The 20,290-nt window shown below is 54.9% G+C and overlaps 1 protein-coding gene across 9 annotated transcripts in view; it reads right to left on the reverse strand.

Annotated features, from left to right (window-relative positions):
• Positions 1-5,529: 5,529 nt before the first annotated feature.
• Positions 5,530-20,290, reverse strand: part of SMPD4 (sphingomyelin phosphodiesterase 4) — a 29,645-nt gene continuing 14,884 nt past the window's right edge. For 5 of the 9 annotated variants that reach the window (XM_054479073.2, XM_063647274.1, XM_054479074.2 and 2 more), the window contains 11 exons: positions 18,428-18,499; positions 15,236-15,322; positions 11,315-11,460; positions 10,708-10,798; positions 10,155-10,255; positions 9,218-9,381; positions 8,399-8,604; positions 7,828-8,061; positions 7,445-7,576; positions 7,169-7,297; positions 5,530-7,010 (listed from right to left, as the gene is read on the reverse strand). In XM_054479073.2, coding sequence (XP_054335048.1) covers positions 6,681-7,010; positions 7,169-7,297; positions 7,445-7,576; positions 7,828-8,061; positions 8,399-8,604; positions 9,218-9,381; positions 10,155-10,255; positions 10,708-10,798; positions 11,315-11,460; positions 15,236-15,322; positions 18,428-18,499 — 1,692 coding nt within the window. In that variant the 3' untranslated portion in view covers positions 5,530-6,680. The remainder of the gene's footprint in view (positions 7,011-7,168; positions 7,298-7,444; positions 7,577-7,827; positions 8,062-8,398; positions 8,605-9,217; positions 9,382-10,154; positions 10,256-10,707; positions 10,799-11,314; positions 11,461-15,235; positions 15,323-18,427; positions 18,500-20,290) is intronic. The other 4 variants (XM_054479075.2, XM_063647276.1, XM_054479076.2 and 1 more) reach the window with 1 other exon arrangement.

Here is a 20,290-nt window from a genome sequence, read left to right on the forward strand (position 1 = left end):
AATTAATTTAAAAATAATAAAAATAAAAAGAAGTAAGTCTTTTTTTTTTTTTTTACAAGGCCTGCCCTCAAAAAAAAAAAAAATCACAGCCAGGCCAATCGTAATTTTGCCAGATACCAACAAACCTGGAGGAAGGGAACATAGCTAACCCCAGACTGCTCTGACTCCCCTTCCCCACATCTTACTGCCACATCAACGGGGCTCCTGTATAATAACAGGGGATACAAGTGAAAGAACTGCTCATCTCAGAGCTTATTCAAGAAATCTCTAGGAAACCATAAAGACAACAGGGAGGCAAAAACTAAGACACTAGAGGAGGTTTAAGCCTCTGACACCTCCAGTTAACAAACCGCACACATGGCGCAACCCCTAACCAGACCAACATAAAACTTCACACAGAAAGTCCATTTACCTCTCACTGGTTGAGCATGACCAGCCCTCAACAAAAACTTGCAAGGCATAATAAAAAAAACACAGTTTGAAGACACAGCAAACATCAGAGCCAGACTTAAATATGGCAGAGATGTTGGAATTATCAGACCAAGAAATGAAATACAACTATGATTAATATGCTAAGGGCTCTAATGGAAAAAGTGGACAACATGAGATTACAGACTGATAATGGGAACAGAGAGGTACACATTCTAAGAAATAATCTAAAGAAAATGTGAAGGCCAGTCAGGATGGCTCATGTCTGTAACCCCAGCACTTTGGAAGGCCGAGTTGGGCAGATCATTTGAGGTCAGGAGCTCAAGACCAGCCTGGCCAATGTGGTGATACCCCATCTCTACTAAAAAATACAAAAATTAGCTAGTGTGGTGGCATGCACCTGTAATTCCAGCTACTTGGAAAGTTAAGGTGGGAGGATTGCTTGAATCCAGGAGGCGGAGGTTGCAGTGAGCCGAGATCATGCCACTGCCCTCAAGCCTGGGCAACAGAGTAAGACTCCATGTCAAAAAAAAAAAGAAGAAGAAGAAAAAAGAAAGAAAATGCGAGAAGTTGGCCGGGCACAGTGGCTCACACCTCTAATCCCAACACTTTGGGAGGCCAAGGTGGGCGAATCACTTGAGGTCAGGAGTTCAAGACCAGCCTGGGCAACATGGTGAAAACCCATCTCTACTAAAAATACAAAAATTATTGGGAGGCCGAGGCGGGCGGATCACGAGGTCAGGAGATCAAGACCATCCTGGCTAACACGTCTCTACTAAAAATACAAAAAATTAGCCGGGCATGGTGGCGGGCACCTGTGGTCCCAGCTACTCGGGAAGCTGAGGCAGGAGAATGGCGTGAACCTGGGAGGCGGAGCTTGCAGTGAGCCAAGATCGTGCCACTGCACTCCAGCCTGGGCGACAGAACAAGACTCCATCTCAGAAAAAAAAAGAAAAAAAATGGCAGGCGTGGTGGTGCATGTCTGTAATCCCAGCTACTCAGGAGGCCGAGGCCGAAGAATTGCTTGAAGTCAGGAGGTGAAGTTTCCAGCAAGCTGAGATCCTGCCACTGCACTCCATCCTGAGCAACAGAGTGAGACTCTGTCTCAAAAAACAAAAAGAAAATGTAAGAAGTCAAAAACATAACAGAAATGAAAAGTCAGGTGCATGGCTGATGCCTGTAATCCCAGCACTTTGAGAGGCCAAAGCAAGAGCATCTCTTGAGCCCAGGAGTTGGAGACCAGCCTGGGCAATATAGCCAGACCCTGTCTCCACAAAAAACCAAAAAATTTGCCTGCATGGTGGTGCACACCTGCAGTCCCAGCTACTGAGAAGGCTGAGATGCAGTGAGCCGTGACTGCACCACTGCACTCCAGCTTGGGCAACAGAGACCTTGTTTCAAAAAAAGAAGGAAAATGATATAGGAAATTTGGATCTAAAAAAAGGGAAGTGCATTAGAGAAGGAATAAATTAAGATAAAATATAATCTTGTATTATTTTTAACAGATGACAGGTTGTTCAAAAAAATCATGGCAACATGTTTTCAGTAATTATGGTTTATGGATAGCTGGAATGAATGGCAGCAATATTATTGCTGGGAGGGAGGATGTCCTGAGTGGAGAGAAATTCATCCAGGCAGGAGTGCAGTGGCGCGATTATAGCTCACTTGCAGCCTGGAACTCCTGGGCTCAAGCCATCCTCCTGCCTCAGCTTCCCTAGTAACTGGGATTACAGGTACACACCACCATGCCTGGCTAATTTTTTTTTTTCTTTTGTCTTGCTATGTTGCCTAGACTGGTCTCAAACTCCTGGGCTGAGGCAGTCTTCCTGCCTCAGCCTCCAGAAGTATTGAAATTACAGATATGAGCCACTGTGCCTGGTATATGGTTGCTTTTGAATGTCCTAGTCCTAAACATCTGATTCCCAAGAAGGAGAAAAGAAAAATGAAGGCAGGAGGAGGTGCTGATCCATAAAAACCTCCTGGAAGGTGTGTCCCCAGGGAGGCGGTGAGGGTTGAGGAGGGAGGTTGCAAACATAGCAGTGGAGATAGCAGCAGTGGCTGCCTGCCTCTTTGTCTGCATTTTCACAATCAACAGCAGCCATCATCAATCAGAGCACAGATCCCCAGTATTTGAAGGATGGGGCTCTTATTGCCCGCTCTGGTTCCTGCAAGCTATAGGGAAGCTACTCCAGAAATGCATGCATGGCTGCTTGCACCACCAATTTAAATGCCACTTTCTTCTGAAAACACCCTTACAGACCTGCCAGGAAATAATGCGTAGCCAGATATGAGTGCATCCAGTGGCCCAGACAAGTTGACATATAGAATTAACCATCACAAGTCCACCCCTTGTCAACCTGGCACCCATACACATCTCCTTAAACCATACTTACTCTCCAAATAAACACAATAACCAAGTGTTATTGTGTTAGCAGTGGAAGGTGTCTGAGTTAATAGTGTTAGCAGTGGAAGGTGTCCAAGTCACTGGCAGTGAATCCGAATGGGTCTTCAGCAACTACAATTCTTGGCTCTTCAGAAGAAGGAATTCGACTGAGGGGCATAAGGCAGAAAAAGAGACCGAAGCAAGTTTCAGAGCGGGAGTGGAAGTGTATTTTAAAAGGCTTTAAAACAGGAAAGAAAGGAAAATACGCTTGGAAGAGACCTAAGTGGGCACATGAAAGTCAAGTGTGGTGTTTAACCTTGATCCTAGGACTTTCTAGACTGGCCCCTTTCCCATGATCCTTCCCTTAGGGTGGGCTGCCCCTTAGGGCAGCCTCAGTACCCTCCTTACCCTTGGGAGCTGAGCACATGCAGTGTGTTTAGGAAACTGTATGCATGCCCATCTGAGGTTTTCGGGTGGGGTGCCCCCCGAAGGTCATACTCCACCGCTTTGTCTCTTAATGCACATGCCTGGGCAGTTGCTTCTCCCTGGAATCTGCATTCAATTAACACTTTAGTGAAATAGGTGTGGCCCATCAGGAAATGGCCTCTCCCTGGCGCCAGCTGCCAATTTATCACTTTCATTTTGTATTTATTTATTTTTTGAGGAGGAGTCTCTGTCACTCAGGCTGGAGTACAGTGGTGCGATCTTGGCTTACTGCAACCTCTACATCCCAGGTTCAAGTGATTTTCCTGCCTCAGCCTCCCAAGTAGCTGAGATTAGAGGCATGCGCCACCACACTAGCTAATTTTTGTATTTTTAGTAGAGATGGGATTTCAGCATGTTGGCCAGGCTGGTCTCAAACTCCTGACATCAAGTGCTCTTCCTGCCTCAGCCTCCTACAGTGCTGGGATTACAGGCGTGAGCCACTGTGCCTGGCCAAAAGTAGGAATTCTTGACTGGGAAATAATTTGATATATTTTGGCACCTTGTGACTTGAGAAAATTATGCTAGGAATTCTGGTTTTGGGAGTCCAGGGAAGCCAGCTTAATTTTTACCGTGAAGGCTACATTAAGAGTCCTCTCTCCAGCGTGGCGGCTCACACCTGTAACCCTAGCACTTCAGGATGCGGAGGCGGTGGCATCACTCGAGCCCAGGAGTTCAAGACCAGCCTGGCAACACAGTGAGACCCCATCTCTACAAAAAAAATTAAAAATTAGCAGGGTGCGGTGGCGCATGCCTGTAGTCCTGGCTACTTGGGATGCTGAGGCAGAAGGATTGCTTAAGCCCAGGAGTTAGAGGCTGCAGTGAGCCGTGATGGTGCAATGCACTCCAGCCTGGGCAATATAGCAAGACCTTGTCTCAAAAAAAAGAGAGTTCTCTCTCATTTATATTAGAAATGTCAGGGTTATTGGTGAGAGCTGGCCTTTAGGGGATCTAACTTGCTCTTGGATGTCCAAGGGGAAAGGTATAGATTTCTCCTGACCGCACAGGGCCTCTGCTTCTGAGTTGCTTGCACAAGATGATCAGAATCTGACTTACCTCAGGCGCTGGTATATCCTAGCAGCAGAATGTGTTGGTCGTGGAAGGGAGTAGGCCACGAATGGGATCCAGGGAACAGGATTGTCTCGGGGCAAGGAGGATGATGCAGAGGTGCAGGGGGCAGGGGTGGTGTCAGGACAGCCTGAAGCTGCGCTGCCAGAGGCTCTGGGCCACGTGGTCAGAAAAGCATCTGGATTTGGCCTGCTAGCAGGGGAGTATGGCCCAATGGCAAAAAGTCAAGGGCATCCTAGGAGCTGAGGCGGCAGTGGCGGTGGCAGTTAGGGCAAACCACTCTGGAAGCGTCCGGGGTGGAGACAAGAATGTGCAGGAGCTCCTGCTTCCAGCCTGGCCTCCCTCCTCCTTGTGCCCCAGACAGAACTGCTTCCCCTGAGTTGCTCCAACTCCAGTCTTTCCCCAGAAGTCCCTCACAAGTGCCTCCTGGCCGGGCCCCCCAACTGCATTTTGCTTCTGCTCTCGTCCCAGCAGTCCCATTTTCTCTACAGTGAGAGTTCTTGGCAAAATTTAAATCCCATTTTATTGGCGAGGTCCCTACCCCCCTACCTGGAAGTGGCTGGAACCTAGCTGCCCGCTGCTGCCCTCGCTCCCCAGGCAGAAGCCACTGAGCACCAGCTGGCCTTGTGGCCATCGCTGTCCAGGTCCCAGCCACCAAGACCCTGACCCCTCACTCAGCTTTGCTGTTCTTGGTTCTCAATGCGTTTTTGTCTGCCCTCCGCTCCTGGCCAGACATTTCAGCCCCCAGCAACTCCCGCAATCCTCGGAGCTTCTGGAAGCCGTAGACTTGGCGGCACATGTTCCCGGTGGTCAGCTTTTCTTTGAGAACAGGGTCTCACTCTGTCACCCAGGCTGGAGTATAGTGGCGTGATGAAGGCTCACTACAGCCTTGACCTCCTGGACCCTGACGATCCTCCAAACTCATCGTCCCAAGTAGCTGGGACCACACATGTGAACCACCATGCCTAACTTTTTGAATCTTTTGTAAAGACAGGGCAAAGTCTACTGTGCCTCTGAGAGAGGAAAGCATAGGAAGCCAGAGGCCCAGGCCTGTGGACACTGGGGGGAGGGGCCAACAGGGTGCCCAGTTGTTTCTGCAGCCCCCGTGTGCTCAGGGACTCTGTACAGGTGAACCTCCTAGAGACTGAGCCCAGGTGCCAGAAGACTCAGAAGCAAGGACAGGTTTATTCAGATCCATGGTCGAGTTACAAGCTTGATTTTTGGTCCCAGGCCCTAAAATGCCATTATTCTCAGTTTACATCAAAATACAAAGCCCAACATTTACAATTTTAAAAACATTAAAGCAAACCCCCAAAACCCCACACTGAAAACGAAGGCTTGGTTTGGAAATCACCACTGAGATGCTGTTCTCCCTCGCGTGTCGTCTGTGGGGTGAATGAAGGTGAAGACCCCGTGCTGGTTTCTGTCAGAGAATCTGTAGTTGTCTATTTTGAATACTTAAGTACCATTGAACGGTTGCCATGTCTTTGAGCACTTGATGTTAGTGAAGTGAGAATGCTTCTGACCATCTTTGGATGCAGAGCAGAAACTGGCAGAATCCGACCCCATCGACCCAGCAGTGTCCCCAACGCCTGAGGACCAGCACCCATCTGTGACAAGGCACAGGGGTCCGCGATGTTGGCCACTGCTTTGGGTGATGTGCTCAATGGCTGGGGGTCTGGCGGTGAAGCACCCGGGCTCTGGGAGGGTCTTAGGCTCCTGAAACATGGAATTCTACGGCCCAGTCTTGGAACAGCTGGGAGAACATGAAGAATGCCCCCCACAGCGAAGAATCAGGAGAGCCACTCTCTAGTTTTCTCACAACTCTAGAAACTTTGATTCTTTCCTGGAGTGGAGACTTGAGCCACCGTCCTGGTCCCACACAGGGAGAGGAGGCGCCACAACCCACTCTGCCCACCTCAAGGCCAGCCAGTGGGGAGGCCAGGCCCAGGGGGCTGTTGGCAGGCTGGCTCCCTAGCTTGGTGCAGCAGAGTACCCAAATGGGCACTGGAAAAAAGGCCCCGAGAGCTGGCTTGGCCATGACTCCTTGGCAGAGGGAGGGAAAAGCCGGCGCTGAGCTCTGCGCTGTCACAGAGCGTGGCTGTTGAGCCCTGGTAGCCACTCCTTTGCTGGGGCCCACCTGCCTTCCCTTCTTGGTTGCGTTTCCTCTAGATGCCTCTGCGGCTGCAGGAACCCCACTCCAGAAACCCGAGGATGACCGTGTTCCCTCCTGGAGGGGCTTCCCAGGTCCTCTCAGGCCCAAGGGTGGGGCTGTGTGGCAAATCCCTCCAGCCTACTCTGAAAGCAGCTGACACCTTCAGGGCTGGTGCAGCTTCCCCCGCTCGGTCAGCAGTGTCATGGCAGAGGCATAGAGGACGTAGCCCAGGGTGAGCAGCAGCGTGCATGGGAGGGGCCCGACGCAGAACAGAGAGGCCACGAAGAAGGCCAGCAGCAGTGAGACCAGCGTCCGGTAACTGCCCAGGAAGCGCAGGCTGAGCCTGGGGCCGCGGGTGTGGCTGGCCACCTGCCTCCTCCCCACAGGGCTCAGCAGGTGCCTGCTGGCCAGCCCAGGTTCTGTGAGGTGGTAGCGACAGAAGCTGCCGAGGAAGTCATCCCGGGAACACAGAGCCGCCATCTGTCCTGCAAACTGAAGCACAGACAGAGGCACGGGGGTGTGGGGTGGTGGCACCACAGGCCTCAGGACAGCAGTACCCCACCCTCACAGGCCACCCCGGGACTGCACCCCAGGCAGGAGCATCTAGAACCCTCTCTGAAGAGGCCAGGCCGGCCCTCCTGCCCACTCACTCTGTGGTTGATGGCAGACGACAGCCTGAAGAGCGTGCGGACCAAGCTGGCGATCTCATAGCTCCGGATGGGCTGCAGCTCCGGGTCCCCCTGGTACTCAATTTCAAACCTTCGCAGCCCATTGATGATCTAGAAAGCCAGGCCACAGGGATGGGTCAGAAAACACAGCCCCGCACACAACTCAGAGGAGCCTGATGGCCTCTGCTCACGAGGGAGGAGGGAGCTGTGGACGGGTCAGGGCCCAGCCCATGCGCCTCTGAGACACGGGCCTCTCACCTGGTACCGCCCCAGGGGCGTAAGGATGAGTCCGTCCTCACCCACGATGCAGTCGGGGAGCTGCTTTTTTCCATTCTCATCCTGGGTGGTGCCCAAGGCGAGTGTGAACTGCCTGAGCTGAGCTTCACTGAGCTGCCAGAGAGAAGTGCCACTGCCCTCAGCATCAACATGAAGGGAGGGGACCAGTCTTCACCCCACCAGCCTACAACAGTGGCAACAAGGGGACCCAGATATGACGCTCGGGGTGTGGGCCTGCCTCCCACAACACTGGGTCCATATGTGTGGGGCCTGGGACTGGTACGTGGCTGACCACAGGCTGGGTGGAGTGGATCCTTCAGGGAAGGGGACCCTGATGGCCGTGGGGCAGGCCCCATAGCTCGTACCCGGAATATCTGGCGCAGGTACTCCAGGGCCTTCTCCAGGTATTCATCTGTCTTCCGGACGCTGTCTTGCCCCATCTCGTCCAGGTCGTTGGCTGTGTAGGAGCCATTGGTGTCCATGGAGCTGAAGCCCAGCCACGAGAGGAAGGAGTGGCCAGCCGGGCTCTCCGCACACTGGTCAGAGATGGACTTGGCTGTGTGTTTGGCCTGTGTGATGAGCTGAGCGAGGCGCAGGACCTGCAAGGGAGGCGCGGGCAGGTCACCAGCAGGACAGGCCTGTGCTGCCACTCAGGCAGCCCCAAGAGCAATGCACAGCCAGACTGCTGAGCGTCAGGAGGAGTGGCTTCTGCCAGAGGACTTTTAAAGATTAAAGGATGATCTTCTACATTTGAAATTTCCCAACACTGCCTTCGTTATCAGGAAAAAATTAGACTTTACTAAAACGGGGGAAGGAGATACGGCGACAAATCTACACCCAGCCTCCCTCCTTCCTGCTGGATCACAGCACTTCCTGGGTTCTGCTCAGCCCCATGGCTCCAGGGGCCCTGAGGACAGACACCACCGACCCACTCACCAGGGTGCGGGCCTCGGGCCCAAACATCGGGGTGTACTTGCAGTCCTGGCCCTCCAGGCTATAGACGTGGCTCTTCACCTTGAAGGAGGCATCAGTGACCGCTGGTGGCCAGGGTGACAGGAAGCTCCCAGTGAATGTGGGGGCTGTGAAGAGTCGGTGCTGGCGGTGGGGGATGACCAGCTCTGGCTCCAGGAATAGCTGCTCACCTAGAAGGCAGGAGACGAACCTGGCACCCACTTCCCGGGGGCAGAGTACCCGACTGCTGCCCTTAGGATTCTGGGGTGCCTCCGAGGTGTCTGGGGAGCCATGACCCAGGGGTGTCCTCCTGAGGCCCTGCCTAGCAGCATCTCCCACACAGTAGGTGGCTGACATGGGGAGGGCGGATGGGGGAGCTGGTGGCTCACAGAGCCCCTAGCAGTGTCTGCAGGAGGTAAACAACAGGAGGACCGACAGAAACCAACGCGCAACCCAGCCAGGATGAATGCACGGCAGAGACCAGGCTCACCTCCTGAAGCGGCCACCACGAGTTGCCAGGGAGAAACAGCGGGGTCACGGGGACGCGGCTTGGACCGTGCAGCCCCGCTCTGTGGACACACCTGCGATCCCCCACCCAGTGCCTGGTGGCTGCAGGGCAGGCAGGATCCAGCCGGTTTCAGACTTCACCGCACAGATGTGTCCCAGGAGTCTCCACAGCACCCTGTGCCGGGGCCCACTCTGGGCATGTGGGTCCCTCTTAAAGACCAGCCACCGCCAGCTAAGGGCCTGGCCCTGGTCTGGCTGGGTCAACATCTACCCGGCTGGCCCGGGCTGAGGACTTACCTTTCTGAATCATCTCAGCTAGGTTGGGCTGGGCAAAGACTTTGGCCACTCGGAACACCATGAGCGCATGCTTGGGGCTGACCAGGTCTGTGCGGAGCGCACGGTTCAGGAAGCCCACAAACAACTTGGTGTACATCAGCAGGTTCTCCTGGACAAAGGGCGCCCTGGGGACCGAGGTGGCAGGTTGGGGCCAGCCTTCCAACTGGAGGCGGGGTCTGTGCCGGTCCATGCCCCTAATGCCCTTGCTCACCCTTGGGCTTTCAGACTCTCCCTGGCCAAGGTGACAAGCTGTCACAGATGACAGCTCAGGGGGCCACGGGCAGCAGGCAGGGAGGGCAGGGCAGAGGCAGGTAAGACCCAGGCCCTCTGAGGACACCACATCCTTAGCAAGGCTGAGGCCCCTTTCCAAGTGGATGGAGGCCACCATGGCAGAGGCCAGCCCAGAGCCTGGGGGGGCTGAGGGAGGATCCCCCAGAGGGTCCAAAGGGGAATGCCCTGGGCAAGGAGGGGAGGGGTCAGTGGCCATGCCAGGTGCCACGGAAGCCTGGGGGTCTGCTGTGAGGATCGAGCAGGGGATGAGGGGAAGACGGCCTCCCTCATCCCCTGCTTGATCACTGCTGCTCTGCTCTGTGCTGATGAAGGTCAAGGGATAGTTTGGGGGTGGCTGAACACTCATCTGGGACAGAAGGGAGAGGGGACAGGGCAGGATGGGTCACCCACAGCTTCCATGAGAAACCAATTCTAGGGCCTGGCAAAGTTGAGCCTAGAAAGGGCTAGTCTGTGTTCCACTCAGCAGGGTTGGGAGAGGACTTCAGGAGGCCACGGGGGCCAGGGCCAGGCTGACCCCAGCACAGGCTGCTGGCTTGGCCTCCACCCACTGGAGCAATATCCACCCGGGGCAGCCAGTGGCATGTCTGTGAGAGGGGCTGAGGCTCACCATTTCTCCGACACACACCGGGGCTGGGAGTCGCTGCCCGGAGCCTGCTTGTCAGGCGCGTACCGCCACGGCTGCAGGTAGCTCAGCCACATCTCCAGGACCTGTGGGGGAGGTGTGTGCTAAGGGCTCAGTGGCTGGGGGCCAAATCCTCCGGTGGCCTGGAGCCCGGGTACCAGGCGGCAGCTGGGTGGGACTGACTCTTCCCACTTCCCCCAGAGGGCACAGGAGAGACGCGCACAGCCCTGTGAGGTTTGGCTCTCTTGCTGGCCCTCCAGAAGCCAAGGTGGGCTTTTCCCAGCCCAGGGGGCAGAATGCTCCCTGGTCAGGAAAGGGCGGGAACCTGCCCTGCACCAGACAGGTGGGACAGGGCAGGGCTTTCCTGAGGGTTGGCTTTGGAAACTCAAACAGAAAAAACAATGTGGCCCTCCAAGACCCCCTCCTTGCCAAGGCCTCTGTGATAACACTTGCTCTCCTCCTTTATCTGCCCCAGAGGACCTCCCACCTCAAGGCACACAGAGGACACAGGCACACGTGTGACGGGGCCAACACTCACAGCTCTGAACGATGCGTCCAGGGGCCAGTGGCCAAAGCAATGCTGCAAGAAGAGGTAGAGTTTCTGCTGGACGAACCTCGGGACAGCGGCCCTGCAGGGGATGGGGAGGGTCACCTGCTGCTTGCCCAGTAAGGAGGCCCTGCTCACAGATGACCCCAGGGCTCCCATCAGTGAGGGTCGACTCTGCCGGGGAAGAGCACTGGGCACCTCCCGGAGGTTCAGCCCCATTCTTCAGAGGAAGAAACCACGGTTCAGAGAGGTTAGGGAACATCCCAAGGACACACAGCACGCAGGCAGCCGAGTCAGTGCAGCTCCTGCACACACCTCACCTCAGTCCCATACAAACAGCCCACTCTGCTGGCCCTGGTGGGCCTGGCAGTCAGGGCCACCCCAGCTCTTCTGACAGGGTTGAAGAATATGAGATGCAAGAGATGGCAGCACAATGGGGCCTCTCTGGCCAGTCTGGAGAGGCCTCACGTGCTCTGTGAGCAGAAAGGGACTCCCCTCACCCTGCCCTCCATACCCTGGGGAGAGGTCACTGTGGGCAACACCTTAGGAGGGAAAGTGGGGGAGACGGCAGCGGTGGGAAGCCGCAAGGGCCACCCACCGTTTGAACTCCTCCAGGGGGCTGGTGGCGTGGGAGTGGGCGGAGGGTGAGGCCTGCTCTGGCTTCAGGCTGTTGGCAAAGGCGTGCAGGTGCTTCAGCAGCAGGCGCACCACCAACACATGCTCCTCAGTAGGCGTGAACGACTCCTAGGTGGAGAAGGAGGGGTGAGGGCCTGGGAAGGAACGCGGCACCCATAGCACTCGGCCTCCAGGTCTGACCACATCCCTCTCCGAGCCAGTTGCTCTGCTTCCCCACAGGAGGCACGAGCCAGGCCGGGAGTGGGGCCACCCCCTGGGGCACCACTGTGCCTGGCACCCTGCGGACATGCCTTGCACTGCTTGGTCTGAACTGTGATCAGCTTGTGGTAGGGAAGTGCTTGGCCCAGCGCCCACACAGCCCACTCTGGGGAGGCCTCACTAAGACAGACACATCTGCAGAGGGCCTCCCAGCCCCGCTTCTGCACCCGCAGCGGGTGGCACAGGCTGTGCCCTTGGGCACTGGTGCCTGGGGCAGGAGAAAGCCAGCATCACCCACAAGCTCTGGATCCAGGGTCTCCCACCTGCCTCCCAAGTGTGTGCAGAAAGCACATGGAACCCAGGTGTGGTGCCTCAGACCTGTAATTCCAGCACTTTGGGAGGCCGAGGCGGAAAGATCGCTAAGAAGAAGTTCGAGATTAGCCTAGACAACATAGGCACACCCTGTCTCTACAAAAAATTTTTAAAAGCTAGCTGGGTGTGGTGGTGCACACCTATAGTCCTAATGACTCAGGAAGCTAGGGTGGGAGGATCACTTGCTCCCAGGAGTTTGAGGCTGCAGTGAGCTAGGATCGTGCCACTGCACTCCAGCCTGGGTGAGAGTAAGACCTTGTTCAAAAATAAGAAACCCATGTCTTCACTTTCCTCCCCAATTCCTTCCACCTGCTCCTCATCCTGAACACAGCCAGATGAGAACTCGGCCCAGTAGAAGCCCCGGGCGTCACTTCCTCTGTTGCCCAGGGACCTGTGGCCAGGAAAACCCCAAGACAAAAGCACAGTCAAGCATATTAGGCCAAACTTTTTTTTTTTCTTGAGACAAGGTCTCCCTCTGTCGCCCAGGCTGGAGCACAGTGGCGTGATCTCAGCTCACTGCAACCTCCACATCCAGGTTCAAGTGATTCTCCTGACTCAGCCTCCTGAGTAGCTGGGACAACAAGTGTGTACCACCATGCCCAGCTAATTTTTATTTTTCATAGAGATGGGGTTTCACCATGTTGGCCAGACCTCAGGTCTCCCAAAGTGCTGGGAATACAGGCATGAGCCACTGCGTCCAGCCTAGGCCAAACTTTTGATTTGTAACATACAAGCAGGATCCTGGAGATCTAGCCGGAGAGGAAAGCCTTTTTGGTGGCCATGGGCTTCCTCTGGTTGCTTAGCATTGGGAGGGCAGGTGGGAGCATCGAGATTAGACGAGCGCAGGGAAGTGGGGGCGCTGAGGGCAGGACCCTGAGTCTGAGTGGACACGCTCGCCTCTCCACACTTGTCCCCTAGCCCTTTGGGCCTTAACACATCTGTGCTGCTGAGGCTGGTGCAGGGCCCAGCCTCCGGGTATATCCTGGGATGCTGTAGACTCCGCACGGGCCACTGCCCATATCCCTACCCACTCAAGTCTCCCCGTCAGGAAACTGTCCCCACAGGTCCAAGTGACACACCCCAGAGATCAGTGGCTGAGTCTGAAGATGCAGCTATGGGGTGGGAGGCATTTTCTTTTTTTTGAGACAGGGTCTCACTCTGTCACCCTCGCTGGAGTGCAGTGTCGTGGTCTCAGCTCACTGTAGCCTCTGCCTCCAGGGCTTAAGGGATCCTCCCACCTCAGCCTCCCGGGTAGCTGGGAACACAGGCACACACACCACCACACCAGGCTAATGTTTGTATTTCTTTGTAGAGACAGGGGTCTTGCCATGTTGCCCAGGCTGGTCTCAAACTCCTGAGCTCAAGCAATCCGCCTGCCTCAACCTCCCAAAGTGCTGGGATTACAAGCGTGAGCCATCGCGGCTGGCTATTTTTCTCTATCTGTATCGTTAAGTCTTTGGACAATGAATTTGCATTCTTTTGGAAGAAAGGGCTGGGTGCGGTAGCTCACGCCTGTAATCCCAACACTTTGGGAGGCCAAGGCAGGCGGATCACTTGAGGTCAGGAGTTTGAGACCAGCCTAGCCAACATGGTGAAACTACGTCTCTACTAAAAATACAAAAATTAGCCGGGTGGGTGGCACATGCCTGTAATCGCAGCTACTCAAGAGGCTGAGGCAGAATCACTTGAATCTGGGAGGTGGAGATTGCAGTGAGCCAAGACCATGTCACTGCATTCCAGCCTGGGCAATGGAGTGAGACTCCATCTCAAAAAAACAAAAAAAGACAGAAGGAGAAAAGTATGAGACATAATACCTGTACCTATACTGCCCAACTAGAAGGGCACCAGTGGGGTGGGAAGTTAGACCAGGGTCTTTCTCCTCCTCCAGTCTCAGCCCAGGCCCTCCCTCCAATCCTGGCCTGGGATCCTGAGCCGTAACATCCTCCCTGCAGCTCAGGGGAGGGGATGACCTCCACATGGGAACTGGAAAACTGCCTTCCCCTGCTGGCGCACTTGCCCCACCTCACCTGGTCCTTCCGAAGAGTCTGGAGGGCCCACTGTCCGCCCCTGCCCCCGGCAGTCACATGGAACCCTCTCAGGCTATTTTCCCACAGGTTTGCTGAGCCAAACTTCTCCCTCAGCTCTGCACCCTTCCTGGGCCATGTTCCCATATGGAGTCCCTGGCCACAGTCACACCTGCTTGCTTCTTAAGGATGTGTCCCCAAAGCCGCACATTTCCCACTGGGCTGAGACAGCACCTCAGCTCACCCCACCTGGGTCTCGCTGGTCACCCATCCCACCATGGGGTTTGCCAGATGCTTTCTGGACACTGTCCTCCCTTCCTGGCACAAACCCTCAGGTCCCTCCTCTCCTCTGCAGTGGCTCCTGTGGAATGAGGTGCCCCCGTGTGCTGTGGCCGCCATCCAGCCTACCAGTGCTCAGGGGCCAACACATTTTCTCATCTTATGCTTAAATTCCTGTTCAATCATGTGTGCTCCTTCCCAGGTGAATGGGACAGATCACTGGCTGTGAGCACAACCCGTCTCCCCCGGCTCTCACAGATTCCTCTGTCATCCCTGAAGTCCCCTACAGGTCTGAACTCTGCTTCACTGACCTCAAATCTATCCACACACTTGTCATTTCTGCCTAGGCAGCCACAACCTCTGTGAGGTCACCACCCACTCTAATCCGCCTCTGGAGGTGTATATGAGTGGCCAGGGCTCCCCGAGTGAAGGCCCGGGTCCTGGCTGGGCTGTCAAGGACTGACAGCTTCTGCGGGCTATAGGGTCAAGCCCCAGGTCCTTCCCACCCCCCTGCCTCACACGCAGGCTCTGGGTCACAGCACCTCCAGGCTGGGTGACAGTTCTGAACAAGGCAGAACCCACACTACCCGTAAGTCCCAGGCCTCTGCGTCTTCAGCTCCTTCCTGAGCGCCAGACCCTGCAGAGTGCAGTGAACCCAGCCACTGCTGAGGCCTGAAGACTCCAGCTCTTCAAACCAGGGCCAAGCACAGGGCCTCCAACACTGGAGAGCTTGTGACACCTCCACTGGCTGGGAGCCTGGACAGCCAGGGCCACATGCCCACATGCCTCATTCTGCCACACAGCCACCACCCCCACCCCCAACCAAGCTAGTCTACAAAGCCAGGGGCCAAGCCAGGCTGGAGGCTGACCCCTGCCTCCCCCCGACACAGGGGCTTCGCTCTGCTTGGAACTAGCCTCTGAGTCACCAGCGGCTGGCCCCGGCGGCCCCTTGCTTTGCCAGGCATGGACATGCACTCTGGGCAGGGGGAAGGGAACGAATGAGCCAGTACTTGGTAGGCGTGGAGGGCCTGGAGGCTGGGTTGGGCGGGGCTGTAGAGGGCGCTGGAGACACTGAGTCGGTAGTGCAGAACCTCCAGCTGAGACAAGGAACAGAGAGATGCCGGAAGAGGCAGAAGAGCAGAGGACAAGAGGATGGGGTGGGGAAGGGGAGAGATAGGACCAGACACGGGAGGGGGAAGCGGAGAGAAAAAGAAAGCAATGAGAAGGAGCCCAGGAGTGAGGAGAAAAAAACAAAAACAAAGCACAGTCAGTGACAATCCAAACAACTGCAGTCCCAGCAGCCGCGGACCAGCGCAGCACCCCCCTCCGCAGCCAGGCCAGGGCTGTGGCCACACTCTCCTCGCTTTGGAGGCCCGGGCAGAGGGACCCTCCAGGTCACCTGGGTGGCCCCTCAGTATTGCTGGGGCCTAAAGGCCTCTCTAGCTCCTTGGAAGGGCCCAACTCACTGCCCTTCAAGATGGAACCCACTCTCCCCAGTGACTCTGAGGTCACACTATGTGTGGCACATGCAAACCAGAGCCCTCCAAGAGCCCAGGGCCCTCGCTGGGACACGCTGCCAGCCACCAAGACCTCAAGATCCTGAGGCTCAGAAAAGAAACCAGTGGAGCACGTTCCAGGAGGACTCTGCCCAGAAAAGACACATGTGGAATTGACTGGATTTCCCTGGGTTGCCTTAAGAAATGTACCAAATTGGTATAAAATATGATCAATTCCTATGTGTCTAAAACTCAATCAATGTCCCCTCCATGACTGGCTCTCTGAGAACAGAGGACGAGGACAGGTCCCCAAGGGTAGCACAGACACAAGGAGCACAGGCTCAGGCCACCAGGCCCTGCCCTCCACCTTCACAGTCCGGACGTCAGCTAAGGTGGTGTGCACATCAGCTCTGACTCCTGGAGGCAGCCTCTCCTACCACACCAGAAACTCCCACCCTCCAGATAGAGTGGGTTCCCAAGGGCGGGAGCCCCCGAGGATCTGGCCACAGCCACACACACCCAGAGGCAGCAGGAACCTGAGGCTGAGCTGGCTCCTAGCCAGGACCCTCCAACCTACTGCCCTGCAGCACCACGGCCTGCCGAAGCACCCCTTCAGCCCAGTGCAGCCAGAGCCGGCCTGGCGCACATCCTGCCCCGCCAGCAGCATGCCTCCTGCCCAAGCAGCACACCCACTGGGCTCCACACAGGAGAAATCAGAACACAAGCCAGTCGCCATGACACGCAGAGCAGGGAGTGAAGGAGCAGGGCAGGGAGGTGTTGCCCCCCACAGCATTCCTCTGTGCCAGACCTGGGGCTCAGGGAGGAATCAGACACATAGTTCCCCAGCGTGGCTCTGCCCTTGCTTGCAGGAACACAGTGGCCTACAGCTCCATGGCCATCCTTACTGCCCACAGGGCCACTGGGGAGCAAGCACGCATCCTGGACTCAAGCAGGGTGAGGAGGATGACCCCAGGAGCCTCACTTCCTGCATCTGAAAATAAGGGCTAGTGGGGATGGGCAGGGATTTCTGCATGGCAGTACGTGTAGCACAGGCCTGGACGAGCGGCAAGAAGCCTTGGGAGACACAGACCTCCACAGCTGCCTTTTCTCGCTCCCACCCACCAAGTTTTCTTGCATTTTGTGTTTTGCCTGAACTGGAAGAGGCGAAGAGTGGAGCATCTCTGGGTACTTGGTCCGGCCACTGCAAGGCATTCTGAGCAGGGTCCACCCACCCCAAGGTCTGGCCAAGAGGAAGCGAATGTGGGGAAGAAGGGAACTGCACCTCCTGCCAGCCACAGGGACAGCCCCCTGCCCTTCCTCTGGCCCGTGAGGACACAGAATCCTCACAGGTGACAGCCCCAAAGAGCCTTTCTGGCTGACTCTTGAAAGTAGGTGTGCTTCCACTCCCTCAGAAGGCAAAAGGAGCAACAGGAACACAATGCAGTACAGTGGCCCCTGCCCCTGCCAGGCCATGCCACGCCACATGCATGAGTGCTGAGTGAGTGTCCCAGAGCCCCACGGGAGGAGCGGGCCTGGGGAATAACCAGGCCCCCAGGCACCAGCCAGAGACATGCAGCAAGTCTGCTCTGGAAGCAGGAAGGGCACTGCGGGCTCTTTGTGACTCAGGAGGCGCAAGATGGGGTCCTCAGCTTTTCCCCATTCTCCGCCCATGTGATTCTGAGGGTTAGGATTTGGGGGACCCTATGCTCTGAGAAAGCCTCCACATGGCAAAGCATGGGGCCATGGAACTGGCCGCAGAGACTGTGGCAGAAACAGACCCACAGCTCTTCGCCAGAACCAGAGGAAAAATGACTGGATGCTCTTCTGAAGTTTAACTCCATCACCCACATTCTGGAGGAAGCCCTCAATAAATCTGTCAGTGACAAAGCCAAAGTTTCCCAAGCATACTGATGCACAGACACCACAGGCACCAGACTACGTGGCTGATGCCACTTCAGTCAGGGGCCCGGATGGGCATGAGTCAAGCTGCTCCAATGGAGGATGACTGACTGGAGATCTAAGGTTCACCTAGCTGCTTTCTCACTCTGACCAGTCCGGGGTGGTGCTAGCTCCAGGAACAGCAACAGCAGGAACGACCCAGGGCCTCCGCCACCTCCATGCATCTGAAAGCAGCGTGCTGCCCAGAGAGAGAGAGCGGGGACAGGCGAGGCGGAGGGAGAAGAGGCAAGCCAGGCTGCATGCAGGGGGGCACCAGGTGCCACTCGCCACTAGAAGGGCTGCTTGCTCATGCTCTGGAGGAGGTGGGGGGGTAGGGGGAGCAGGCAAAGGAGGCTCCAGGCCACCCCTTCGTGGGAAAGCACAAAGGCACTGCTGATGGTCAAAGAGACAGACGAGAAAGTGGCTCCCAGAGGCATGGCAGCTCCCCCACCCCCAGAGCAAGAGCACCACAACCTCATCTGTTCCCGCTGCCAGGGAGGGGGCTCAGGAAGCTGCACAGGGAAGGCCCCAGAGAGGCCAGACTTCCAGGCCACAAGTGTCCACACGTCAGGGTGCAACACCCGCTTCCTCCCACCGGAAACTAGAGAACAATGCCCACTTATTATTCGGCTTCTGAGTGACAGGTGGGTGGTGGGTTTCTGCTTCCCACCATCTAGCCTGTGAAAACTCACTCACAGGCAGGATAAGAAGCAGCAGGCTGAGCAGGGTCAGAAGCAGAAGGTGGGAAGAAAAACTGTGGAAACATACCTTGGCGTGAGGGGACTGCATTTTTTGATACATCTCCAAGGAATAGTGATGAAGCCACATTTCAACAAAAACCTGCAAAAAAGCATTAGCTAGTCAAACCATTCTCGACAATGGTGCCAGACCATCCAGTGGGGAAAGGACAGTGTCTCCAACAAGCAGAGCTGGGAACACAGAATACCCATGTGCAGAACAGTGAAGCTGGGCCCTTCCTTCACACCATCGCCAAAAAATAACTCAAAATGGGTAAGCGACCTGAGGATAAGCACTAAAACCATACACTCTCAGAAGAAAACATGGGAGAAAACTTCATAACACTAGATTTGGCAATGATTAATTAGATATGACGCCCAAAGCACAGGCAACAAAAGGAAAAAAAAATAGACAACTAGACTTCATCAAAATCAACACTCTTGAGCATGAAAAAAATACTATTGATAGAGTAAAAAGGCAACCAACAGGCATGGTGGCTCAACCCTGTCATCCCAGCACTTTGGGAGGCCGAGGCAGGTGGATTACCTGAGGCCTGGAGTTCCAGACCAGCCTGGCCAACATAGTGAAAATCTGTCTCTACAAAAAATACAAAAATTAGCTGGGTGTGGTGGGGCATCACACCTATAATCCCAGCTACTTGGGAGTCTGAGGTGGGAGGATTGCTTGTGCCCAGGAGTTTGAGGCTGCAGTGAGCCAAGACTGCACCACTGCACTCTAGCCTGGCAACAAAGACTCTGATTTAAAAAAAAAAAAAAAAAAAAAAAAGGCGGGGGCTGGGCACAGTGGCTCATGCCTGTAATCCCAACACTTTGGGAGGCCAAGGCAGGTGGATCACCTCAGCTCAGGAGTTCGAGACCAGCCTGACCCAACATGGAAAAACCGTGTCTCTACTAAAAATACAAAATTAGCCAGGCATGGTGGTGCACGCCTGTAATTCCAGCTCAGCTACTCAGGAGGCTGAGGCAGAATAATCACTTGAACCCAGGAGGCAGAGGTTGTGGTAAGCCAAAATCGCGCCACTCCACTCCAGCCTGGGCAACAAGAACAAAACTCAGTCTCAAAAAAAAAAAAAAAAAAAAAAAAAAGCAGCAACTCAAGTGTCTACTGAGAGATGAATGAATAAACACAATGTGGTACATCCACACAATGGAACACTATTCAGCCTTAAAAAGCAAGAAAATTCTGACACATGCTGTAACATGGATTAATCTTTAGTCCATTATGCTAAGTGAAGCATGCTAGTCACACACAAATAAGTACTATGTGCTACAAATACTCTGGGTATGAGATCTAGGAGTCAAATCCATAGAAACAGAAAGCAGAATAGTGGTTGCCAGGTGCTGGGTGGGGAACTGTTTAATGGTTTGATTTCTTTGTTTTTTATTAAAAGAGATGTGGTCTCACTATGTTGGCCAGGCTGGTCTTGAACTCCCAGCCTTGAGCAATCCTTTCCTGCTTGGCCTCCCAAAGCGCTAAGATTAGAGGTGTGAGGCCCCTGCGCCCGGGCTGGTCCAGTTTCAGTTTTGCAAGATGAAAAGCATTCTGGAGACTGGATACACAACAACATGACTGTATTTAACACTACTGACTGTACACTTAGAAATGGTTAAGACAATAAATTTTATGTTATGTATATCTTATAATTAAATTTTTTTTGTTAATTAAAAAAACAAAAAGGGCCGGGCACTGTGGCTCACGCCTGTAATCCCAACACTTTGGGAGGCCGAGGCAAATGGATCACTTGAGGTCAGGAGTGTGAGACACGGTGAAACCCCATCTCTACTAAAAATGCAAAAATTAGCTGAGCGTGGCAGTGGACACCTGTAATCCTAGCTACTCGGGAGGCTGAGGCAGGAGAATCACTTGAACCTG

The sequence above is a fragment of the Pongo pygmaeus genome, chromosome 11 (genome assembly GCF_028885625.2).
Source record: "Pongo pygmaeus isolate AG05252 chromosome 11, NHGRI_mPonPyg2-v2.0_pri, whole genome shotgun sequence".
NCBI lineage: Eukaryota > Metazoa > Chordata > Mammalia > Primates > Hominidae > Pongo > Pongo pygmaeus.